We start from the raw sequence: 27,527 nt of genomic DNA on the forward strand, positions 1-27,527 counted from the left end.
TGTGTTCCTTCATACCTGGGTCACTTCAGTATTAAATTACATAATGTAGGACAAAAAATATCTGGTGAATCACTGACCACAGAAACTGCCTTTTTTTCATGTTCCTGGAATGGTTATAACATATAATTAAAGGTCCAGAAGTCTCATCTGATAATTATAATTTATCATCTCATGGTTATGACTTACTATAATTATGACTTAGAGTCTCACAATTATGTCTTAGCATCTCTTAATTATCAGTTGGCATCTCATAAGTATATCTTAGCATCTCATAATTATCACTTATTTCATAATCATGACTTACCATCACATAATTATGACTTAGCATCTCATAATTATAACTTACTATCTCATAATTATAACCAAGTATCTCATAATTACAACCTAGTATCTTATATTTATCACTTACTATCTTATAAGTATAACTTATCACATCTTAAGTACAATTTAATATATCATAAGTATAACATACTTTCTTGTAATAAGAACTTAGTATCTCAAAATTATCACTTAGCATCTCATAATTATAACTTACTATTTCATAATTACAAATTAGTATCTCATATTTATCACTTAGCATCTCATAATTATAACTTAGTATCTCAAAAAGATAACTAGTATATCATAATTATAACTTATCATCTCATAATTATAACTTAGTATCTCAAAGAGATAACTTAGTATATCATCATTATAACTTATCATCTCATAATTATAACTTTGTATCACGCAATTACCACTTAGTATCTCATAGACTTTCAAGGAAAGTCAAGCATAGGTAATTCAAGCAAGCTTTGATTAGGAGTTTTTTGCTAGACCTGGCAACCCTGAGTGTAGTGTAGTTTAGGGGATATGGTTATTAGAGAGTGAGATTGTGGGACTGGAAAGCAGAAGTGTTGTTAGCTGGAGTTTAATGGGAATTATAGGAGGTTTATGAGTGCTGGGTTGGGGTTATCGGGCCGGTGCGGTTCTGGGCTGTGTTCGGGAGTTGTGTGTGTGGGGGTTCGGTTCTGCTGGGGTGGGATGGGAATGTGGTGTTTGGAAGTTTCCAGAAGCCGGTGCTGATAGCTTAGATAGCTTAGCTGAGCCGGCTGGGCTGTTCCCTTTGTCTGATAGCAGCAGCAGCAGCGTGGTGGTGGTGGTGGTGGTGGTGGTGGTGGTAGTAGTAGTGGAGGTGGAGCTGCTCTCTCTCTCTCTGTGTTTCTCTGTTTCTCTTTTGTTTGTAGCTCTTTCCTCTTTGTTTTACTGCAGAATCAGAAGCGCGTGCTGCGTGTTTTTAAGTCTGGTTTGTTTAGCTGCTTTAAAACATGCAGTACATGAAGAAATACTTCACAGAAGGTCTGATCCAGTTCACCATTCTGCTCAGTTTGATCGGAGTTCGCGTGGATGTTGATTCCTACTTGAGCGGCTACTTCTCGCCGTTAATAATTGAGACTGACGGCGGGCCGAGCTCCGCGTTCATTCAGACCCCCTTCCACAGCTACCGGGACACGGCCGCGGGCTACCAGGTCCACCCCAAGTGCCCGGAGTTCGAGTACCGGCGGCTGCTGGATGAAGTCCGGGCTCTGGGCTCTCCGGCCCGCTTCCCCACCCGCCTCAACGCGTGGCTGGTGCACCTGGTGCCCGGCGGATTAGAGCAGCAGCAGCCCGGCGAGCAAACCGGCGAGGATCCGGGCGGAGTTGGAGGAGAACTCGGGGGCGAGAACCTTGGAAATGAAGCTGAGGAAGATGAAAATGATTATGAGGACAAAAACACTGTGAGTGGATCAGTTTAACAACATACATAACGTTACCTAACTAACTAGCTAGCTTTCACTTTATTTTAAGAGCCACTCAGCTAACCAGCTACAAATCCACTCCAGGATTTCCATCCAACCGCACGCTCAGCTCTGATGCAGCGCGGCTATAACGTTACACAGCTTGAGCCGCCCAGGCGGTTGCAACAAAATCGTGGAGCTGGATTTGTACGTTCTGGATCAGGATTGGTCAAAAGTGCACCCAAAGCAGTTAAACAGTAGTGTAATAAATAGTAAATAACTGATGATATTATTGCACGTATTGTTGAACTGGTAAATTGGTGAGTTTAGCTATTGCACACATAAGAAATAGAAGTAGTAAACATATTGTTTCTGATGATTCTGAAATTGTATATCAAATTCTTATGAAATAATATTATTGATAATATTATGATAATACTGCTAACTAACTAACTAATAGTACTATTAGAATCCTAAATATATAATGTAAAACAAATATTAAAATAGTTTTTTTTCTGCCTTATTTTGCATAGCCTGTTTGAATTTATTTTGAATACATTGCATCAACAAAAAAATAAGTAATCAAAATAAAGATGAAAAAAAATCATTTAAAAAGAACAGAAAATGCATAATTTAAAACAAATAAGTTGTTTTAAGGTTGCAAAATAAAGATTTTCTGAAGCATTGGGAACGAAGTTAAATTTTTCAGTTAAAGAGAATGATTAATCCAATCAGAAGGGCCTATGTACTTCTTTTCTATTAAAAAAAAAAAAAAATCCTGTCCTGAATTTCGTTCCAACCGAATGTTCAGCTCTGATGCTGCGCAGCTATAACTGTAACTACATAGCCGCCCAATCAGATGCAGCAAAATCCTGGAGGTGGATTTATAGTTTCTGGATCAGGATGTGTTAAAAGCTCACCGAAACTCCAGTCCTTGCTTTAGCTAGCATTATCTTAGCTAGATTAGCAGCTAGGACTGAATTAACCATTTTAAATAAACGAGTTATTTACATTAAACAGAGATAAATTGTGTCTTAGAGAACTGCTACATATTTACACAACTTACAAAGCCGAAAGTGAAACAGTGTTCCGGGCGGTTGGCACGTTAGTTAGCAAGCTAAGCTAAGCTAAATGCTGCTAACAATGAACTAACTTACTACAAACCAAGATTACACTTGAATTAACGTGTATTTGAGTAAAATAGCTATCTAGATTAAATGAATAATATCATATCAGTTTTTTAAACAGACAGAAACTGTTTCTGTTGGTCTTTAAGTTGAGTTTTTAGGATCTCAGTGGAGAACAATGCCAGGCATTGTGAGGAGTTAATGCTAGCAGAGAACTCCACCTGTTATTATGGATAACAGACATTCAGTCTTTATTACTGACCACAGGCTTTATGTTAAAAACGTAACCTTAAACTGGTCAGGATGGTAATATTAGGTATGTTTTATTTTGTTGAGTTAGATAGTTTAGATGGTCTTCAAACATACAGTTGAAATCAGAAGTTTACACACACCTTATATATATAAAAAAGGGGCCGATTCTCGACAGAACTGGTGTAACTGAGCCATGTTAATAGGTTGCCTTGCACGCATCTGCCTTTTCAGCTTTGCCCATACATTTTCACTAGGATTAAGATCAGGGCTTCGTGGTGGCCACTCCAAAAAAGAGACTTTATTATCCCTTAGCCACTTTGTAATCAGTTTGTGGCAGCATGCTTTGGGTCATTGTCCTTTTGGAAGACCCATTTGCACCCACGCTTTAACTTTCCTGGCTGATTTCTTGAGATGTTGCTTCAGTATTGCCACACAATGTTCTTTTCACATCATGCTATCTATTTTTCTATATCTATTGTCCCTCCTGCAACAAAACAACCCCCCCAAAGTTATGCTGTTTGTACAGATGAACAAGGCACCTTCAGATATCAGACTTCAGACTTGTGCAAGTCCACAATTTCTCTTCCTGATCTGTCTTGGCTGATTTCTTTAGACTTTCCTCATGATATTACACAAAGAAACAGTTGTTTTCAGGTGTGCCTCAAAAAGATGTTCACAGGTGTGTCTCTAATTATCTCAGATGTTGCCATCTGTAAACCTATCAGAAGCTTCTAAAGATGTGACCTCAACATATGGGCTGTCCCAAATTGTTCAAAGGTGGTCCACTTCAAACTTTGGAGCTTGTACCACTGGTTGTATCATGTTGTCTCATGCATTTGTATTTGTTTTTTAATGTTTAGTCTGTTTTCTTGGATCATTGGATTTTAGTAATTAACATCAGTGTTACAGTAAAGGCCCTACAATAGACCCCTGTGGATCTCCATAGGATATATAAAGGAGATACTGTAAGCAGTTCACAATAGTTTCTTCATTAGCATTACAGCTAAATATTTAACCTTAGGATTCTATGGAAATGGAAATGGTCATGGTACCTGGTCTAAAAAGATAAAAACCACTGCTATACCTAACTAGATGTTCCACCGGCTCTTGAGTAACAGTTTCTTTGTTCCAGGGTAGGAGTGGTAGGTGTAGTCTGGTCTGTCTTCTCTGCGGGGATTTGAGTTGCTGAATAAATCAAGTCCAGGCAGAGCTGAGTTTAGTCACTTTATTTAAGTCATATCTTGTAAGTGCCAGGGGCAGAAACATAATGTGTAAATCTTTTTCACTCTAAGAATGAAGCTCTGTCCAGGAACTGCTGAATTGGCACCAGAGTCATTTGGTGGCTAGAGCCGAGATTACTGAAAGAACGTTCGGTTTGAGTCCAAGAAGCTCTTGATGGGGGAATTTGAGAACTCATGCCCTATAGCTATAACGTACAAACATTAATCTGAGAGCTCACACACACACACACACACACACACACACTTTGTAGTGTCTGGCTGTGCTGCACCTGTCGTACACCCCTATATATGCACACACACACACACACACACTTGTGATTTGTACGTGACCTTGCAGGGTCATGGAAAAGGAACACATGCACAAACACACTAGGGGTGGGTGATATGGCTCTTAAATAATATTAAAATATTTCAGACTATATTTGCAATAATAATATTCTTGATATGGAAAAAAGACTAGGTTAGAATATCATTGAGAAGTTCCTTTATTTAAGTAATTTAGTTCAGAATGTGAAACTTATTTATTATATAGATGTATTACATACAGTGTTCTATTTTAAACATTTATTTATTTTATTGTTGATGATTATGAAGCTTACAGCCAATGAAAACCCAAAAATCAGTGTTTTAGACAATTAGAATATAATATAAGACCAATTAGTACTTTGGCAGTGTGCCAAATCCTGCTGAAAAATGAAATTTGCATCTCCATAAAAGTTGTCAGTAGCAGAGGGAAGCTGTAATATATAAAGTGCTGTAAGATTTTGTGGGAAAACAAAACTGAACTGACTTTAGACTTGATAATAAAACACAGTGGATCAACACCAGCAGATGACAGACATGACTCTCCAAACCATCACTGATCATCAGTACATTTTACTTTATTTAATTTGTAAATCAAGGGAGCAGAGTCTGGAGGAAGAGTGGAGAGACACACAGTCCAAACTGCTCGAGGTCTAGTGTGAAGTTTCCACCAATCAGTGATGGTTTGGAGAGCCAATTGGTCTTTTTATATAATATTCTAATTTTCTGAGACACTGATTTTTGGGTTTTCAGTGGCTGTAAGCTTCATAATCATCAACAATAAAAGAAATAAATGTTTAAAATAGATCACTCTGTAAGTAATACATCTATATAATATATGAGTTTCACATTTTGAACTGGATTACTATTATATGTTTTTAATGGTGCTATAACCTCTTGCTCTCTTTCTTGTGTGTTTAGGAGACGTGTTTAAGCCAGGCAGAGGAAGATGTGAAAGATGAGGAGGAGGAGATCAGCCTTGATCCTGTGAACCATCTGACCCAGAGCTCAGCACTGGAGCAGGAGGTAGGCGGAGCTATTAAAACACACTGTTCTGTATGTGTATAGATTAATATATTTACTGTTGTGGTCATTTCACATGTATTTTAATGTGGTTTGTGTGTGTTTTCTGTGAATCTGTTCTTTTTATCAGGGTTTGTTAAGTAGCAGTGTTCTGCCTCCTCCTCCTCCTCCTCTCTCTGGGCTTGAGTTCAATTCTCGCTGGCAGGACTTCCTGTCAGATTTTGATGTGAGTAATTTAATTTCTTTGTCTTCAGTTATGTAATGTGAGATTGGAGGTAGTGGGTATGCGCAGGGGTGGGCAGTAGTGTAATATATTTTATTGTATCATGATGCATGATGCACTTTTAGCAGTTAAAGCATAGTGACTAACTGCAAAGAGTTTCACTACAAAGATTTAGAGCTGAGAAATATGACAATATTTTACAGTATTGTGATATACATTTTCTTATCCTGTTGAAATTTACTGTATTATATGCATTTAATGATACCATTAGTGCTTAAACAATGCTGACCAAACTGTACATTTAATTACAAAGTGAGCATTTAATCCAGTTTAATTGATTAATGATGAATTGCAGTATATTATATTATAATATTATAAAAGTCATTGTACTCAGTATGGGAGATGATTAGAAGACTATAAGGCACATTTAAAATCCTTTAATTTTCCCAAAAAAATAGCCAGTGTGCCTTATGTATGTATGAGTTCTAACAGTCAGGTATTAAAGAGCAGTTGAGACACTTCACTGAAGTACAGTGTTTTAAGGATGAGTTTTCAGTGAAGTTTCTCCAGCACTAAGGCTGGGTGCAGCAGCATTAGCATTAGCCGCTAACCTATCTCTAGCTATTTTACAGTTCCGTTCCGAGTATATTGGACTGTAGTCTGCATATTAAACCAAGCTACATGGGACAAACTGCTAGCTAATATTGCCCTAGGTTACCAGAACACTAAGGGTTCCTTAGTCTAGTGCTATCGGGCAGCATTTATGTTTGCGGTTAGCAGCTAATGCTAATGCTGCTGCACCCAGCCTTAGTGCTAGAGAAACTTAGCTGAAAACTTACCCTTAGACAAAATATAAAAAATCTAAGCTTACTTTAAATAAACAGTTTTCAGGAGAGAAATCTGTGTAGATTAACATCCAGCACTAGTTTGATTTTAAAAGAAAATGTTTTTTTTTTTTTTTTTAAAGAATTACAGTTTTTTTTTTTGTTTTTTTTACTTAAGTGCTTCCCCATTAGAAGGGAAACATGGCGACACACTTGCTCACTTCGATGTAGGCATCTTTAATAGTTTTGCCTTATCTGGTGCGCCTTATGTATGAAAATAGACCAGAAAATAGAGGTTTATTGATGTTGCGTTGCATAGTCTGAAATATACTGTAGGTCTTTTTAAGAATCTATTTCTACTCTGGTATTTTGTGTGTGTGATCACATGTATTGTGAGAAATATTGTGCATTGTGAAAATGGTAGTTCACTGTTAGCAACGCCAGTTTGATATTAGCCATAATTGACTTCATAATAAAAGCCCCAGGACAGATAAGATCAATTAAAACATGTATACTAAAATCAATGACTCCTTTGACTAAAATAATAAATAACATTTTAGTATCTTATTTTATTTGTACTGTTTTATTTTATATATTTATTACACTGTTGGTCATAATATGATCAAATATCTACATTCTGTTAATATTTGCATCTTACTTTTAGGGCAAGGATATTTCATAATTACAAAGCATGCAATAAAATGTGATTTAATTTAGACGAATTAATCACAGCACATGTAATTAAGTAATATATTTTACTTCTCATGGCCTTGCTACTGCTAGAGTAACACAGCTGGGTCTGTGTTAATAATGAAGCTTATTTATAATAGCAGAGCTGCTGAGGTAGCAAGTCTATGTGACAGTAAGGCAATCAAAAACAACAATCTAACTGAAGATCAGTGTTCCTGTTCTGAGGAGTGTTATGAATACGGGCTCTGATCCAGTTATTCAGGGCTGAAAATTACACACAGGTGTGCTGGAAATAAATGCAGTTGGTAGATTTCTAGATAGCAGGGTTGTGCTCTTCTAATCTTGATCAACTGGAATTTACTGCCAGTATAATTCTGTAGCCGGCCCTTTAAAGAGTCAATTACACCATAAATCTGACATGTAGGAATTAAATTAAATTAAACTGTGATTTTTTACAAATGAATGCAGTCTAACTAACCCTAGAAAAAAATATATACCTTTTGATTATATATTGAGATATTATAATACTAAGATTAACAGATTTCATCAGATTTCTGTGGTCTTCTGATATCATGATGATGATGAGTTTATATTAATGATAATATTGATGATGATAATAATAATTATAGTAGTCCAAGACAGGGACAATATACAATATTGCCATATTGTATCACTAACACAATTTTCTTTGTTAAATTGTTTTATTTTTTACAAAATCAGGGTTTTGGTAAGATATCATTTAGGAAATGAACAAATGTTTACAGATAGGTTTAGTTTCACCTGAATTTATAAAACGTTTATGTTTATTCTAAATATTAATTTAGAACTGATGCAATTAACATAGTGTTAAAGCTTTGTAAATGTTGTTGTTCCATTGGAATGCAGAACTTACTAATTGTAAGTAAATTTAATAATAATAATAATAATTATTATTATTATTATTATTTTTATTTATTTTTAATTCCACTGATTTTTTGAAAAAAAAAAAAAAAACGTAAACGAACAGGTGGCCCAAACCTTTTGCATGATCTAGATCAGTGTGGTACGTAAAGAATTTCAGGGTGGTACACCAGATGTCCTCCGAAAATTTAATTCATGCACAAAAATATAAGTGACTGGTCTAAAGGTTTTTACAGCTAATTTTCACATCAAGTTTGTTTGTGTTTGATGTTTAAGCTGGTAGATCCTGTATGTAAACCTACAATTCAGTTCTTTACAATTCCATAGGCCCTACAACTGAACCCTGGGAATGCCACCATTCACAATCTGTATTATGGTGTGTGTGTCCACTAGCATTTAAACCCCGGCCCATTCTATTCATTTCGGTGGTGAGAGCCACCGCATGCATGCGTTGCATTCAGCGCAGCCCCGCCCTCTGGCGAAAACGTTCAGCAGAGCTCAACTTTATTCAAATGAATCCAGCCACCGCACTGGGTCCAGCCAATCAGGGAACAGTAGGCTGAGACTTCACACACATACAAGCCTCAAACACACAGAGCAGGGTGCCTTTTAACCACAGAAGAGAGGCTGAAAAAGGCGGAAATTTTTGATTTACAGAACTCTAGATTACAGTGAGGTTTATGAAAATTTTTCATTAAAAAATGTCACGGACACGCCCACACGCGGCGAGACGAGAGATCTGGTCTGTTGACATGCATTGAAGAAAAGTGCCAGTGGACACATACCGTTGGTAATAATAGCTATAATTTGCAGGCCCAAACAGTAGTACGAATTGGTACTTTAACGTTGTGGTTGGTATGTTCCTTTAAAAGTTTGGAAACCACTAATGAACAGATGAATCTGATTAACTTTGTTTGTGTGTTCTGCAGGATTTTGACTCGTTGGTCCCTCAGCACATGTCCGATCTGGACGTGGACGTGGATCTCGCGAATCCCGTCAGCTACAACGCCAGCCTCCGAGATGCCATGGTGTCGGGTGGTGGAGGAGATTACAGACCAGATCCTCCTACCAGTGGATCCCAAGCCACGCCCCACCGGCGGGCGTCGCTCTTCCGCCTGGAGTCGACTAACTCCTCCCACTCGGGCACAGCGCCGGGCGCGGGCGAGGCCCTGCCGCTGCCTCTGTTCTCCTTATCCGCCAACAGCTCCCACAACGAGACGAGTCACAGCAGGGTGGGGGGGTACCTGGACGAGGCTGTGTTTGATCAGATTAATCTGCTGGGTCTGGAGGGGCTGGGGAGCATCGATCCTCAGCTGCTGAACAGGGTGGAGACCAGCGAGGACTCCCCCTGGCTGGAGGAGCTGGACCTGGACTCGGATTCGGGTCTGTCTCTGGAGAGCAGCTCCAGGAGTCCGGCCAGCTCTTCATCCAGCTCCTCATCGTCATCGTCATCTTCTGATTCGTTCGGCGAAGACGAGGGCGGAGCCACGGGTTACAGCAGTGAAGTTGAGTCACTTCCCAACAAAGGAGCTTCAGCCTGCTCTTCTGCGTTCTACGATTGGTCCCCAGTGGACCTCAGAGAGCACGCCCTGCATGACCACACCTACCACAGCTGGGCTCCGCCCCTTAAAGGCGGTATAAAGCAGGAGATGCTCAGCGAGGACGAATACGAACCTGAGGAGATGAGCAGGGACGGGAGGCGTCTGCAGGCTTTGGGTCTCCCGTACTCGGCTCCACAGATCGTGAACATGCCGGTGGAGGAATTCCTGGAGCTTCTGGAGGGGCGTGGCCTGTCCACGGCGGAGATCACTCTGCTGAGGGACGTCCGCAGGCGGGGGAAGAACAAGTTGGCTGCTCAGAACTGCAGAAAGCGAAAGCTGGACGCCATCGTGGGCCTGCAGGAGGAGGTGGACGCTCTCGCGGCTCAGCGAGACACGCTCCTGCGCGAGAGGTCTCGCACCGCCAAGGCTCTTTCCGCCGCGGCCGAGGGTTTTGAAGCTCTGTCGCAGGACGTCTTGAGTCGGATGCGAGACGAGTACGGGCAGCCCCTGAGCCCGCAGCACTACACCATTCACTGTGGGGCAAACGGGCGCGTGGTGGTCCGCCCTCGCTCTCACACTCACACAGCGAGAACGACCACTACGGGGGGCAAGACTGTAAAGAGGAAGAAGGACAAAAAACAATGAGAAGAGACTACTTATTATATATACTTTGAGTGTGTAAGTGTAAGAGTGTGTGTGTGAGTACAGTATGTATGTAAGTGTATGTGTGTGTGTGTGCGCTTCCTGAAGGACTACTCAGACTTGGTCTACTGAACTTTCTTTCCTGCACTATGGTGGGATATTTCAGTGGAATCCTTCCTGCTGTTTCTGGTCTTTGGGGGAATGACTTAAAATTTAAAAAGACACTGTTTTTATTTTTTTTTTATCTTTTTTTTTTATGTTGTTTTCCTTGTTTTGAAATATTGCAGCACCACAGACTACAGATCTCTGCTGGGAAGAATGTAGCACAAACACTGGACGTTTGATAGGAGTGCCTAAGAAGAGAGTATCTTTTTTTTCTTTTTAAAGGCATTTCCCTTTATTTTTGCTTTGGTTGCAAAAAGAAATTTAAAATAGGGGTGGGCAATATGACGATATTATTGCATCGTGATGCTTTTTTTTTTTTAAATACTGGGCAAAGAAATAAGTGAAAAGATCAAATAAGTTAAGTTATTCTGAACAATGATGTTTTGTTTGAAAAGCAAGATGTAAAATAAATACATTTAGGTTGTATCATATATACAGTGTTTAAAAAAAAAAAAAACAAGAGAAGAAAACTAAAGTGACAAAATAATTTTAAAAACCTGTAAAAAAAAAAAAAAATATATATATATATATATATATATACCAGATTTGGTATTCAGGCTTTGGTCAAATTTTGTTTCATTTCATTTGATTTTGGTTTGACAATTGTTTAAATTAAATTTTGTCATATTGTTAGGCCTGTCATAAGTTGCCATGATCATAATAATAATAGAATAGCATAACAAAGCAATCATACCCTTTTAAAGACAAAATAAAGACACAGTTTTGTCACAATTTTGATCTTAGTTTTGGAAAAAAATCAGACTTCAGTTTCTGAATCATTTTCTCTGATTTTGCTATTTATAGGTTTATGTTTGAGTAAAATGAACATTGTTGTTTTATTCTATAAACTACAGACAACATTTCTCCCAAATTCCAAATAAAAATATTGTCATTTAGAGCATTTATTTACAGAAAATGAGAAATGACTGAAATAACAAAAAAGATGCAGAGCTTTCAGACCTCAAATAATGCAAAGAAACGTTTTAAGAGTTCAGAAATCAATATTTGGTGGAATAACCCTGGTTTTAATCAATTTTCTTCTCCACCAGTCTTACACACTGCTTTTGGATAACTTTATGCCACTTCTGCTACAAAAATTCAGAGGTTTTCTATTTGGTAAAATCAAAGAAACTCACCATTTTAAGTGGGCTCTTTTTTGTTTCTTGATGTTTCTATTATTATAATTGTGATTTAATACGCTGCATTTAGAAAACCTAACAAGTCTTCTGCCACTCGCCATGTCTAACTGGTGGATTTATTTCACTTAATTTACACAGACCATGAAACTGGTTATTGTGGCCTGTGACTTTTGCAATGTCCTATAAAAGCTAAAGAGCGCTGCATTGAATTGTGGGTAATGTGTGGGTGGGGTCTCCTGCATTGAATGCAGATTTATTTTCTGAGTTTCATGCTAGAGTTGCCAGTCCCTGTTCACCATCATTACCTCGCACTGCACTGTCTACTGTGGGTGGTAATATTAACCTTCTATAAAGTTAAAAACTCCAACTCCCATAATTCACCTGAACCCACTATCAGCATGCTGATTAAGTGTTCAATCAATTTTACACACAAGATAACACCTCACAACTTATACTTATAGGTGTGGTTGTTTCCAAAAATCCCCTGAGGTATTGCGTCATTATCAAATGCACCAATGAAATATATGAATAAAATATTTCTTATTTGCAAAAAAAAAAAAAAAAAAAAAGGATTTAAAACGCTGGTGCAGACGCTTCAGAAAACTGACCAATCACACGTTATGTTGCAGAGAGTATTGTCATCTGTTTGATTTGATAAAGTGCAACAATTTAGCATAAAAAAATCACTGTGCTGAATATGAAGGATGTATTTGACCAGTACTTTTTGTTTTTAAGAATCTACTTCCACTGATTTATTTTTGTTTTGCATTGCAGTTTTTGTATGTCCATCACAATATACAGCACATTGTGCATCATGAACATGTCTTTAAATATCATAATCTAATATTTTTGTCATATTGCCCACTCCTAAATAAAAGTAGATTTATTTGCAACTGTTTTAAAAATGGGAGGCAGGCGGTCACTGGATGACTTTGCCTAAAAAAAAATAAAAAAAGCAATTTACCGAAGCAGGACTTTACTGTAAACTGTTTGTGTAAATTTAATTTAACTTAATTTGATGTGATTTAAAAGCGAAGACCCCGTTTATACCTTGTCACTTCATGCAGCTTGAGAGACCGGGATGGATGCACCAATTATTTGGTCGAAAATCTTACCGCACAAAAACTTACGAAAACCCTTCTTCAGTGTTTAAGAGTGTTAAATAAAAAAGAATTAAAAGCAGCCACCAGCTGTGGCGTTTATTAAACTAAACAGAAAAATTACATACAGGATTGTGCAATCGATCCAAGACTGTTCTGGTGTGTGAAAACAAACCAGAGATAATTAGCCCCTCCCCCAACAAACCCAGAATCGTTCCTGGGTGTAGACTCATTATTATTATTATTATTATTATTATTATTATTATTATTATTATTATTATTAGGACAAGTGTTAAAATGCCCAAAAACCTTTCAAATGTTTCGTTTTTTCTTTGCATTGGACTTTTAGACAACCGTTGTAAATGTTTGTGCATGTACTAGTGCATCTCAAAAAATGTGAAAAGTTACATTATTTCAGTAATTCAGTTATATTATATAGATGTATTACAGACACAGTGATCTATTTTAAGCTTTTATTTCTTTTATTGTTGATGATTATGAAGCTTACAGCCAATGAAAACCCAAAAATCAGTATCTTAGAAAATTATATAAGACCAGTTGGTACCTTTGGCAGTGTGGGCAGTGTGCCAAGTCCTGCTGGAAAATGAAATCTGCATCTTTAGAAAAGTTGTCAGAAAACCATCACTGATTGGTGGAAACTTCACATTAGACCTTTAGCAGTTTGGACTGTGTGTCTCTTCACTCTTCCTCCAGACTCTGATCCCTTGATTTTACAAATGAAATGTAAAGTTTGCTGATGATCAGTGATTGATTTCATTTTCCAGCAGGACAAGCTCTTATGGAAAACTCTGCACTGACTTTGGACTTGATATAACACAGTGGATCAACACCAGCAGATGACATGGCTCTCCCTCTGCTCAACTTTTATAGAGAGATGCAGGTTTTATTTTCCAGCAGGATTTGGCACACTGCCCACACTTCCAAAAGTACCAATTGGTCTTAAATAATATTCTAATTTTCTGAGACACTGATTTTTGGGTTTTTATTGGCTGTAAGCTTCATAATCATCAACAATAAAATAAATAAACACTTAAAATAGATCACCCTGTGTTTAATACATCTATATAATGTATGAGTTTCACATTTTCAACTGAATTACTGAAATAAAGTAACTTTTCAGTAAAACTAATTTTTTTGAGATGCACTAGTATATCATCAGGATTATATCTGGGTAAAGCAAAGCCATGTAAAATGCTAGAATGCTAGAAACGGTGTGCATCATGCTAATTTTTTGCAGCTAAATTGTATTCAGATTTCATTCAGAACTCATTGATCTGACTAACCCGAGACACATTTGACTGCCGCTGTTAAAATGCATGTAGCTTAAACTGTATAAAGATGCAATCCAGATACTAGCTACAGGAGGTAAGAAGGTGTAAACTGGGTCAAAATGAATTATTTCACAGTTTCTGATTTAATTAAACTAATTACAAGCTTCCCACAAGCAAACCCATGCCACTGCGGTGTTGCAGCTGATTGTTGATTTGTGAATGATGCAGTCGTCTTCTACCTGTGTGGTGGTTCCTGTCTGAGGCTGCTGGTAATGTGCTTTACACAGAGTGGTGTAATTACTACAGTGATTGAGACTAAGCCCTGGATCCAGCTCTTTGTTATGCAATTCTTTTGTACTTTAGGTCTTTACAGCCGTTAATGACTGTTACTGTTTGGCCTTACTGCTTTGATAATTCCACTTTGTGTACTATTGCATATGATTTTCCATCACAAGGACAGTTTTGGGTTCTGATTTGGCTTTTTATTGTTTTTTGTTTGTTTTATAATTGTGTTTTTAATGTTCTATGATTTGAGTTTGATTTGAAAATTCCCTTTAGTTAAAAAAAAAAAACTTCAGAACCTTTAGAAACATGCCTGAACCCTGACAAGCACAAGATAAGATAAGAGACGAGACGTTTGCTTGAAAGAGCTTAAAGAGTGGTGATCTGTTCTACCTCATACCGTAACCATTAGATCCCCAAAGTTAAAAAAATGAATGAAATATGGTGAGAATTACCCCCAATCCCCAACAAACACACCCTTTAATCCTTAAACTGTTCCTTAAATAATTCCTCTGAAATTGCGGTGTTCTGATTTGTGCAAGGATTCCTATTTTCCGATTAATAAAGGAAGATAAATTAATAACTTTATGCTTCTTGTTGTTGTCTAAGTCTCCTCGTGTATGTGTGGGTTTCCTCTGTGGACTATGGTTTCTTCCCACAGTCCAAAAATATGGAGATCAGGTAAATTAGATACTCTATATTGTCCTGATGTGTATGTGTGGGTGTATGTATGACTTTGCCGAGATATGGGTGGTGTTTTCCGGTTGAGAGTACGCTCTGTGTGATTGGCTGATGCTTGTCACTGGTGTGTATGTGGTTGAGTGCAATACATGATTCTAAAGCATCATTGGGTGTCTAGAAAAGAGCTATATACATGTAGTTTCATTAAATTAAACACTTTTTAGGCATATGAATGACCAAAGCACAGCTTGGGTCCTCCAATAAATAATATACTTCTCATATTTCTCATTATAATAAATAGATTTTCAATAAAAAGGGTAGCTAGGCAAATGTACGTTTTAAACTGGAGATATGTGGCTAAAGTAGATAACTGTGGATTATGTAATGCTGTAACTGTAACTAAGTCACCCTGTTACTACACTTTTAAAAAATATATAGTTTTATCTAGAAGAAATCAAATTAACCAATTGGTTTTGCTTTCAAACAAAAAACAAGGCAAGAAATGTGGAGTAAGATGTCAAATCTGAATGAACTTGATATAAAACATGATTGTTCATGCTATATGGTTCATATAGTTGTGAAAAAAACAAGCAATTTTCAGGTCTAGGTAAGTTTTGGAAAAAATAAGTGCTATATAAGTGCAAGAGGGATGCTGGACGACTGAACAGGCTGGTGAGGAAAGCTGGTTCTGTGCTGGGATTAGAGCTGGAGTCCTTAACACCACTGGCAGAGAGGAGAGCCCTCAGCAAGCTGCTGAACATCATGGACAATGTTCACCACCCTCTGCACAGCACCATCACCAGGCAGAGGAGCTCATTCAGCGGCAGACTGCTGTCCCAGTCCTGCTCCACAGACAGACTCCGAAAGTCTTTTGTCCCTCAGGCCATAAGACTTTTCAACTCCTCTCAGCACAGCAAACTGAAGACTCTGTGACACCTTTTCTTTCCAGCAATTCTGGCCACACCATGGACATACCCCCATCTATGGTCACACTATCATGCTGATGCCCATAACACTATTTTTATAGTTCTACCCTATTTTGCACTAGTAGTTCATTCACTAGTTCATTCATCTACTGTTTACGTATCTTTTGCACTGCTAAATTTAAATTATTATATAACTGTGTATTTGCACTTTCTGTATGGCGGACATCAGTTATCCTTATCCTTACTTTATGCACATCAACTGGTGTTCGCTGTCTATTGTGTTCAACTGCACTACCTCCATTTTACATCACACACACTAAAGACTGTACTTTTATAATTTCATTTTATTTTTTATTTTGTTGTATTTATATGTATCATTTATATATATATATATATATATATATATATATATATATATATTTTTTTTTTTTTCTTTTTATCTTTTTGTAACTTTGTGTACTATACACACCTGCTGCTGGATGTCAAGAATTTCCCCTCGGGGATCAATAAAGTATCTATCTATCTATATATCTATATATATTAAGTACTATACTGTACTATGCTGCTAAAGTAAGTATAGTTGGTGTTCTATTTATTTTGTGCACAGGTGTCAAGTAATAAAGTACAAATACTTTGTTTTCTTTCTTCAAAAGTACAATTTTGGTTATTGGTTATCTACACTGAAAATATTTTTCAGATGACTTTTTAGTTCTACTCCTTACATTTTATAAACAGCCTCGTTACTCCTATTTCATTTCAGCTCATTTTTATTCCTTCTTCTCGTCCTTCGATAAAACCCCTATCCAGATAAATCTCTCCATCCAGATAGAGTGAATCTGATTGTGATTGGATGTAGAGAAGTATAAACATATACCATTCCGACTTGGTTTATACTGTGATCCATCACACTCCAGCAAGAACATAACAGACGTATGTAGTCTAGTATGAAGATGATCCGTGCAGAGACTCAAGAGAACTCCAGATAAACTCCAGTCCAACTAAACTTCTTTAATATATTTACATTCATTTACAATGGGAATAAATGCAGCTGAAACACTAGAGAACAGCCTAGAGCATCACAAATTATATTATCAACATTCATATTTTAATATTTTAACATTATAGTCATTAGGGGTGTGCGATATGTCTCTAAAATAAAATCACGATATTTCAGGGTATTTTTGCGATAACAATATACTTGGCGATATAGCAAAACTAAAATAATTCATTCATTTCAGGAATATAGTATAATAATATAACAGTATAATCATAATGTGGCAAAATAAATAATATAGCATAAAATAATATAATGCAGCAAAAAATATTGTAGAATACAGAACAGCCCTATTATCATGATATGGATTTTTAATATCATGATATTTCTGTCACAATATATTGTATACGATATAATATTGCCCACCCCTAATAGTTATTATGGCTTTTAGAAAAATGTGTTTTTATTATACTTTAAGTAGTTTTGAAACCAGTACTTTTACTTAAAGAGTAAAAAGCTTGAGTTGATACTTCAACTTCTACAGAAGTATTTTAAACACTAGTATATATACCTTTTACTCTACCTGAGTAATGCATGTGTATGGAAATACTTTTCACACTTTTGGTCGCAGCACTACTTACCCAGTGTTGCCAACTCCTCAGTAAGGAAAGTAGCTATTGGCTGTCCTAAAAGTCGCTAGAAGTCGCTAAATGACGTCATCGCCTAATTTGCATAATACATGTTTTTGAAGCTGTAAAGTATTAGGGTTGTGGGAGAGAAAAAAGTGAGTAAAAACACCATAAATGTGTTAGAAATGTTATAAAGGAACAACTTCTGTTGTTTTTTTAAATAGGACGTCACTTTTTTTTACATTAACTTCATTTTTACGTGAATTACATAAATTAGTTTTTTGCCATGTTCTTAAATGTTATTAAAAGAGCAACCGGAACTGTTATTCTATGTTTTTTTTACTTTTTTTTTAGTTTGTTTGTTTTATTTTTATTTTTTATTTTTTTTACATTTTCTTAAGTTTTCTTTATTTTTAAATATATCATAGACAAATTGTTCAATAGTTCAATAGATATTTAGCTTTGTTTTATTTATTATTTTTTTTTAGCTTTGTATTTAGCTTTGTTTTATTTTATTTGTATTTTTTTACGTTTTCTTAAGTTTCCTTTATTTTTAAACCTATCATAGACAAATTGTTCAATGGTTCAATAGATGTTTAGCTTTTTATAAAGAGTGTAACTGTGGAGGAGGTGAGTGACAGGCTGTGTGGTGAATGAGGTGAGTGAATGACTGAGACAGTGTGAGTTAAATTAAGGGATTTCTGTTCGTGTCACACTGAAGACACAGTTATATTTATACTTCTGCTCTGTAAATACAGAGCGGGGTCAGTCAGCGGCGGCTGTGGGCACGCGCGATTCATTTACAGTGTGTTCGTGGAGCGGTGTGTGTGTGTGGGTCTGCACTGTGAGTGGTGTGGGGCGGGGCTCCCGGCAGCGCCCGCTGCAGCGCGGAGGACAGGAACTGAAGAGCGCGTGTTCATCTCAGAGTCGCCAAAAGTCTCCAATAACACCACAAAAACTCGCTAGATTTGTCGCTAGTCGCTTTTTTTTTTTTACAAAAAAAGTCGCTAGAGGGTCTGAAAAGTCGCTAAATATAGCGACAAAGTCGCTAAGTTGGCAACACTGTACTTACCAAGAGAAAAACCCAGGGAGTTTAAATCCCACGCCACGCCTCTTTTACCCCTTCGCAGGAAGCCATTGGCTGTGTGTGAGCACGTAGGGGCGTGGCTGCGCTGAGGGGGCGTGGCTTGACGCACATGTTTCTTCTGCAGCCGCTTAGAGGAGCTGCTGGTTGGCGCGCTGCCAGGTGAAGCCCTGCTGAAGAAGTCCACCGTCCTGCAGCCTCCTGCTCGCTCTGTCTTTACCGGTTTCTGCACAAAGTCAAAGTAAGTCCGTCGGTACGCGCCGTGCACGAGCGTTAGCGCGCGGTGCGTCCGCTTTAGCGTCGATTATTGATCGGTTTGCGCTCTGGTTCGTTCGCTAGCCGGCTCGTGCGCTTTTGTTCGCTTGTTTTTTCGCGCGCGCGCACGCTGCACACGCGGCGTTTTCCCGCTGCAGGGGGGCCGCGCGCTTTCAGTGTTTTTAGCGTTAACTAACTGCGGCGTTTTAACGCGGTAATAACCAGCGTTTTAACGATATTAGCACTGTGTTACTTAGTTAGTAGGTTAACTACGTTATTTTGGTTATATCTGCGTTTAAATGCATGAACTATGAACTAGCCGGCTAGCTAAGTACTTAGCTTGGTTTGAGACTAGTAACTTTAGCTAGATTTAGCTAGATTCATTTAAGTTATAGCTAAATATTGTTTTAAAATGACGCTGTACGACTAAACTAGTGTTTGTAAAGTCAGTTAAACACTACATAACATTAGTTCATTCTTAGTAAGCTAATGTATATGTTTATATTTGGCTGACTCCGTTTTTAGTGGCTAGGTTAACTAGGTAGTAAGCATTGTTGCACATACAGGCCTGTTCTTATTTGGATGTGGTTAACCAACTAAGTTATCTAACCCAGTTCTTTAGCTAGCTGAACAGTTAAGTTAACTAAGGATACAGTTTAATGAGCCAGTTGGCTTTGTTTATACTGGCATTTAAATGTATCAGCCGCCCATAAACCAGCCGGTTAGCTTTGGTAGCCTAGCTAGCTTGCTTACCTACGTTAGAAACTTTAGTAAGACCAGTACATTTCAATAGCTTTACTATTAACACTATTATCAAGTAGTTTTAAACCCAGTTATCATCACATGACGTTAGTTAATACATAGATAGCAAAAAAAAATAGCCACATATATTTAACTTTACTCTTGTAGTACACAAACTAGCTAATAAGCATGGTTACACATACAGGCCTGCTCGTATTTGGATGGTATCTACCTAATTAGGGTTATTTAACTTGGTCTAATTCTTGTAGATAAAGCAGTAAAATATTGTCTATAGCTAGCTTTAATTATTTGGCCTTAATTTCTTAGGCATTTAAGTGGATCAGCAGCACATTAACATTTAAGAGGGCTATCTAGCCTATTAGCTGGGTAGTTTAGCATACTCTTTTAAATTAAACCCGTAACTTGTATTACCGTGCTAGCTAGTTGTTTAACTTGGCTTTTAGGATAGTAGCTAAGCATTTGTAGTGGTAAATATTTAAGTCATATTAACTGCACATAACTGTATTTTAAGTTAATTTAAGATTGGATAAGGTAGCTAGCTAATACGCTGTGTTGCACATACAGGCCTACTCGTATTTGGATGCGTTAGCATTTGCTAACTAGGCGGCTAACGTGGTCTAGTAGTCGTCTAGCTAAATTTTTCTTTTAAGTATATATTTTTAAGTATATTTATTTCTAACTAACACAATTTAATTCAGTATTAGCCTTTACAAGCTAAGTTACGTTAATAATGAAAAATCCTTTTTAAAATGAGCTTCGGCCTACTCCTAGCTAGTTAGCATTAGCCTGTTAACTCGGTTAGCAAGCTAGCGAGCACAAAGCATCGTCGTTTTGTGGTTAAAATCTCGTGTGTGACTGTTAAACTCTGTCTACTTTGTAGGTAGAACATACATTCGTGATTTTATGCGTAATTCAGATTTTGTTGCCTTAATTCTTTAATGACCATCTCTGTTTTCGCCCTCTCCGTCGTAGCCAGCTAACGCTAATTAGCTTCAGTTGTTAGCTAAGCTAACGTTAACTAGCTGCAAAGCCAGCGTTTGGAAAGCTGAGGCGCCGGGTACAGAAACCGTGCAACAAATGCACCATTAAATACAGGATATTTTTATTTATAGTTAGTTAGTTTAGGTATTAAAACACACATTTATACATTGATGGCAGATAAATAGCAAGTTAGTCTTTTACAATGGCATAACAGATCAGAAGCAGCGTTTAAAGCTCCTGTATATAACAATGAAGTTGTGATATGTTACAAGATAACAATAAAAAATAAAAAAATAACAATCGTTATATTATTAGATTAAGGTCATAATAGTACGAAAGAATAAAGTCGCAGTATTTTGAGGAAAATATACTTCTAACTGCTTGGGCTGCTAGTTAAAAACAGAGCAAGTAGGAGGGAAATTAGCATTTTCTGCTCATGATCTGTTACAAGGCTGCTGTGATTATCATCAGTTCTCTATATTTCTAAACTGCTGCTGATTAATGCTCTAGTGTTACAATTAGATAGTACATTGTCCTGTGGTGGTGTCCCGATTTCCCCACCGTGATTGTATTTATGTTCCTTGGGTCTCAAAAAAGTCGTAAATAAAGGAAAAAAAAACTTTTACTGATGAGGAATGACTGGTACTGCTGTAAGCATTTAAGGTGGAACGAAAATCTGAAATGTTTTTGGTAATTTCCCATTTTTGTTTGCTCATCAAATAAACACACGATACAAGCCGTTGTTTGTTTTAGAATGAATGAATTAAATATATATTTTTTTAATTGTCCGACTTTAGATTCTCAGTTGAAAATCAAAGGAACAAATAGGTTTTAACAAAAGCAGGATAAATGGTAGAGATGCTAGAGTGGTGTAAAAAAAAACACAACAACCCAGTATTGGAGCAGCTCTGGAGCAGTGAAATTTTTCTTTTCTGGCATAATGAAGCTCTGTCCAAGCGAGCTGTCTGCAATATCTTATCGTATACAATGATCTTGAAAGCAGTTTTGTGGTATTTTGTTCTCATTTTGTTGCTTACTGTGTTTACTTTAAATTGTTTTGCAATTTACATGCACTAAATGTTACACTTGAGGTTTTTATCACTTTATTTTTGATGTATACTCTAATGAATGTATGAAACATTATTTAAATACAACAAATGGCAGCAAACGTTTCCAGGTTGTCATATCGAGATTAATATTGTAAGAGTGCATTTTAAATATCATTTTTTTAGGGCCATATCGCTCAACCCTAATCCAAGCCATAAATACTTTTGCGATGTGGTGTGGAGTAGTGTTTCCAGAACTATGCAGCACTGTTAATGAACATTTAATGCATAACAATTACTAAATTAGTAGCACCAATATCCAGGCTTAGTTTAGATTTAGACAGTCTTTAAACGGACATCATCTCAAAGCAGATATATTCCTCATCTGACTAATTGACTCTGAAAAATATGCACGTAACTTAAGGTTGCCTTAACAAATAAATAAACAAATAGATAAAGCAAACAGGTTTTTTCCAATGATTTTGAGGCATATAAAGTGAAATGTATGTAAAAATGCTAAAATGCCCGATTAAAGTCCTGTGTTTGACTTGATTTTGGATATGAAACTCTTTTGGACCTTCCTGAATATTATAATTATAATGATTCCACCAGCATCAAGCCACATGGCTGTTTTTATGTAATCAGTTGTTTATATACCAGTTTATATTTATATACATATAATTTGTAGGTTATGGTTAGTTTCCATGTGTTATTCTTGATAATAGTCTGTTTCTCTCACTCTCTCTCAGAAGCAGTTTGACTAATAGACGCGTACAAATGCAGGTACTGTACACATAGACCAACTATACTTAAAGCTTTAAATATCTGTACACACAATGTTGCAACTGTAGAAGCGATCGCTTCATGCAGTTCTTGGTCACCGCAGATGAATGCATTAATTCTGAACTGCTTGTTTTAACATGGTGGCTTTGGAGGACATACAGTACCAGTCAAAGGTTTGGACACATTCTCAGTAAAAAAAAAAACAAAAAAAAGTGTTATTCCTCCACATTAATCCCCTGATCTAAACCTGAGAAGTCCAACCATATGACTGGTACTGTACATATTCCATTTATTAAAAAACAAAAATGGAGACTATGCCAAAGAATATGTGTTAAGTATATATTTATGATGTCTCTTGCAGGTTGAAATGGGAAAGAAGCAGCTGACTAAGTCAAAAAAGGAGGTGGAGGAGCCGGAGGAGTTTGTGGTGGAGAAGGTGATTGACCAGCGGGTGGTGAATGGCAAAGTTGAGTTTTTCCTGAAGTGGAAAGGCTTTCCAGAGTAAGTGTTCTCAGCAGGATATGTTCTACGTTTGTGAAAATTTCCACCAAATATTGTCTTGTTTAAACAAGCCCTAATGAGAGAAAAAGCTTATTAGGTAAATAAATGTAATGGGATGTAGTGCTACAGACTAGTAGCTCTCTAGCCCAGAGGGTTGTTGAACCCAATTGCAGCACAGTTGATCTCAAAGCTGGTAAACCCAAGAAAAAAGGAAAAAAAATAATAAATAAATAAACACAGTGCTCCTCACGAGGGATCGAACCCGTGTCGTCAGAATCGCGATCCAATACACTAGTGCTGCCCTGGCTAGTGAATTGGGATACGGCCAGGATGAAGCATCCTTATAGGGAGAGGGAGCCCAAAAACGGGCAAGAGACAGGGAAGGAATGTAATCAAAAGCTCACGAGTAGCTTTTTATTATTCTTTTTTTTTTTCTCATTATAGCTCAAGCAACCCCACGGGCCACATCTGGTGTAGAGTCTTAATTCAGTGTAGTTTAATACTAAAGTCATCCAAATTATGAAAAGCATATAAATATATAGAATTATTTAGTGAACCAAAAAGTGTTAAACTAGAATGTTTTATATTTTACATTCTCCAAAGTAGCTCCTCTTGCTCAGATGATCTGTTTTACACCCCTCTGCTGGATTTCTTGGGTCAGTTTTATGAGGTAGAGTCACCTGGAATTCAGGCTTTCAGTTAACAGCTGTGCTGAACTCGTCAAGAGTTAATTACTTGAATTTCTTGTCTCTTAATAAAGTGTTTGAGAGCATCAGTTAAAGTAAAGTAGTGAAGAGGTAGAGTTACAGGTATACAGTGAATAGTGAATATTTGAGTAATGTTCGAATCCAGATTATGACAAGCAAGAAATACTCAACTGAGCACTCATCTACTATATGTTCACGTTTGTTGATTCCTCACAAAGTATTTGGTGTTTGTTTTAGTACTGATAACACGTGGGAGCCAGAAGAGAATCTGGATTGTCCGGAGCTGATCTCAGCATTCCTCACGTCTCAGAAAGGAGTCGTTGAGAATCCAGATTCCAACAAAAGAAAGTCTTCAACAGACGAACCAGAGACGGATGAAAACAGTGCCAAGAGGAAGAAGGAACTGGTGAGAGTTTGGCCGATTTAAATTCTTTGGCTTATCTGAGCTTCAGTCTGGTTATGAATCATAACGCGGTCTGTTTCACACAGAGTGAAAAGCCAAGAGGGTTCGCCAGGAATCTGGAACCAGAGCGGATCATTGGAGCGACAGATAGCAGTGGGGAGCTCATGTTCCTCATGAAATGGTGAGAACTTAACTTGTATTTGTGTGTTTAATGGTTCATTAATTACTGTGCATCCCTAGAAACATAATTTTTTTTTTGTTTGCAATCGAACAAAATGAACAATTTTTATCTTTCCCCCCACAATTGCCTAAATCATCAGCTACAAACTCAAAGCATGTTTTGGTATAGCACAGATGAGTGCATTTATTTATTTAATTTTTTATTTTTAATTAGAATATCATTAGAAAGTTACTTTTTCAGTAATTCAATTCAAAATGTGAAAGTCATATATTATATAGATGTTTTAAACACACAGCATGATGTATTTCAGCCAATGAAAACCCAAAAATCAGTATCTCAGAAAATAAGAATGTTATGAGACCAGTTAATACTTTTAGCAGTGTGGGCGGTGTGCCAAGTCCTGCTGGAAAATAAAATCCGCATCTCCATAAAAGTTGTCAGTAGACAATCACTGATTGTAGAAACTTCACACTAAACCTCGAGCAGTTTGGACTGTGTGTCTCTCCACTCTTCCTCCAGACTCTGCTCCCTTGATTTACTTTAAATGAAATGTAAAATTTACTGATTATCAGTGATGGATTTCATTTTCCAGCAGGATTTGGCACACTGCCCACACTGCCAAAAGTATCAATTTGTCTTATATAATATTAAAATTTTCTGAGACACCGATTTTTGGGTTTTCATTGGCTAAAAGAAATAAACACTTAAAATATCACACTGTGTTTAAAACATCTATATAATGAGTTTCACATTTTCAACTGAATTACTGAAATAAAGTAACTTTTCAATGATATACTAATTTTAAGATGCACTAGTACATCACAGAACAATAAAATATTGCATTATCACTTTCTCCAATATTCAGCCCTAGTATCTGTGAACCCTTTACTGCACTCTGGTCTGGGAAAGCTGATATCCAGCGTTCTGGGCAGTAGAGGGCAGTGTGCACTCATCCATACACCTGATCTGATGTCAGGAGATGTGGAGATGTTGTTGTATGACCCGTGCAAAATGTCTTTACTGAAAGGTGAATCCAGCTATGAATAGACAGAACTGAACGCAAATGCAGAACTGACTGACGTAGATGTGCAAACGCACACAGCTTGCAGTAACATACCAATTTTTACTTAGTGTAGATGTTTCAACCATTCATTTTTGCAAATATAAACTTGCCAATATTACACTCCTGATATTCCTGTAATTAGTGAAATTAATAAATTGTAGAGTAAAAATAAAATACAATGCAATTGAATAATAAAATCAAAGGTTGGTTATAAGCCTCTGTATAAAACAATGCAAGACCCGTAAATAATTTATACAATATACAGCGTTAAAAAAATGATCACTTCAGTTTCTTTGCTATTTATAGGTTTATGTTTGAGTAAAATTTACATTGTTTTATTCTATAAACTACAGACAACATCTCTCCCAAATTCTAAATACAAATTGTCATTTAGGGCATTTTTTTGCAGAAAATGAGAAATGGCTGAAATAACAAAAAAAAAGATGCAGAGCTTTCAGACCTCAAATAATGCAAAGAAATCAAGTTCATATTTATAAAGTTTTAAGAGTTCAGAAATCAATATTTGGTGGAATAACCCTGGTTTTTAATCACAGTTTTTTTCATGCATCTTGGCATCATGTTCTCCTCCACCAGTCTTACACACTGCTTTTGGATAACTTTATGCTGCTTTACTCCTGGTGCAAAAATTCAAGCAGTTCAGTTTGGTGGTTTGATGGCTTGTGATCATCCATCTTCCTCTTGATTATATTCCAGTCAACTCCTTTTTTCTTTTTTTTTTACACACCTTTCATCTGTGTCATTTAAATAGCAACAGAGCTTCTGAATCTATCTACACTAATGGGCATGGTGGTGGTCTAGAAATGAGGAAATGTCTGTTCAGGTAAATTTCTGGTGTGTTGCTCTGTATCTTGGCAACCGGAAACACAGGAGCTCCACAGACTGGAAATTAACGTTGCGCCCTAAATTACCCACACCCATCATTAATTAAGAGAATTAGTTTTGCTATCGTAACGACAGGAAAAGTACACCCTGCATGACACGGACACACTGACCCTAAATCAAGCTGCATGGTGCACAGTTCAAGACTAAAAATAAGATTCTATAGGTGTCAATATTGATTATACTATATTGTAAAATGAGATCAGGATATGATATGATAATGTGGGTACTGTGTTTTCTACTGCTACAAACAACCCCCCTCTCTCTCTCTCTCTCTCTCTCTTTTCCTGGTTCTGTAGGAAGGATTCCGACGAGGCGGATCTGGTTCCGGCGCGAGAGGCGAACACTCGCTGCCCGCAGGTGGTTATTGCTTTCTACGAGGAGCGGCTGACCTGGCACTCCTGCCCGGAGGACGAGCAGCAGTAGCGTCGGCGTACTCTGCGTCTCCCTGCCCGCAGAAACACGCTAAAGCTCCATCTGACTGACCCGCCCTGCTGCCCTCAGGGCCCGGTCCGTGTGAATGCTCCCCCACGCTGGCTCTGTGCTGCCCTGCGGACGGCCAGGTCAGCGCCGCATGTGTTTTACAGTCTGGACTGGGCTGAAAGACTGGAGAGGAGGAGGGTTTTTTGTTTTTAAACCTCAGAAAATTTAACTTTACAGATCTCTGCAGATTCGACAGTGCCGACTGACGTTGGCGTTGCACTGTTTTTCATTTAATTACACTTTGTTTTTTATTTTTCTGCTTCTCTCCTTGTTAAGTGGTAGTCGTTCAGTTGGCCTTCGCCTTTTGTGCGTCCTTCTCCTCGGATATTCAGCTTTTATTGTAAAAAAGTAAAAAAAAATACCTACATAAAGCAACTTGTAACTCTTAGATCAGTTTTTCCCCTTTTTGGTTCGTACCTTGTCTTGAATAGTTGTTGTATATTTTTCCTGTAAATATTTTTTCAATAAACTGAAAAGGTTGTTCAATAAAGTTTATTGATCTTTTTAAGATGCTGAGCTAAGCTGCTTGTGTTTGCACGTGTACGTGATCCTGTAGGAAGTGTTCCTGAGCTGCTGTTGACTGACACGGTTCTCGGGAGAGTCGATATCTGTTTGGAAGTCAAATTTGTTCCTAATCAATAAGACTC

At 37.3% G+C, this 27,527-nt stretch overlaps 3 protein-coding genes across 6 annotated transcripts in view; 2 read left to right on the top strand and 1 right to left on the bottom strand.

The window, feature by feature from the left end:
• Nucleotides 1-27,527, bottom strand: part of wu:fc38h03 (acetylcholinesterase collagenic tail peptide) — a 761,412-nt gene that overhangs the window by 132,743 nt on the left and 601,142 nt on the right. The window lies entirely within an intron of this gene.
• On the top strand, nt 1,145-15,089 carry nfe2l3 (nfe2 like bZIP transcription factor 3). Its single transcript, XM_007240651.4, has 4 exons — nt 1,145-1,757; nt 5,602-5,706; nt 5,834-5,929; nt 9,270-15,089. Exons 1-4 carry the CDS (start codon nt 1,308-1,310, stop codon nt 10,524-10,526), a joined length of 1,908 nt encoding a protein of 635 aa, XP_007240713.3. The 5' UTR covers nt 1,145-1,307; the 3' UTR covers nt 10,527-15,089.
• cbx3a (chromobox homolog 3a (HP1 gamma homolog, Drosophila)) lies at nt 18,909-27,388 on the top strand. 3 transcript variants are annotated; one of them, XM_022686582.2, is made up of 6 exons: nt 18,909-19,056; nt 22,612-22,642; nt 23,004-23,143; nt 24,088-24,256; nt 24,340-24,434; nt 26,697-27,388. In XM_022686582.2, exons 2-6 carry the CDS (start codon nt 22,637-22,639, stop codon nt 26,821-26,823), a joined length of 537 nt encoding a protein of 178 aa, XP_022542303.1. In that variant the 5' UTR covers nt 18,909-19,056; nt 22,612-22,636; the 3' UTR covers nt 26,824-27,388. The 3 variants fall into 3 exon arrangements, with proteins under 3 accessions (XP_022542303.1, XP_022542302.1, XP_022542304.1); XM_022686581.2 differs by having other exon boundaries at nt 18,920-19,056; nt 22,609-22,642; XM_022686583.2 differs by lacking the exon at nt 22,612-22,642 and having other exon boundaries at nt 18,927-19,056.

The sequence above is a fragment of the Astyanax mexicanus genome, chromosome 3 (genome assembly GCF_023375975.1).
Source record: "Astyanax mexicanus isolate ESR-SI-001 chromosome 3, AstMex3_surface, whole genome shotgun sequence".
NCBI classification, from domain to species: domain Eukaryota; kingdom Metazoa; phylum Chordata; class Actinopteri; order Characiformes; family Acestrorhamphidae; genus Astyanax; species Astyanax mexicanus.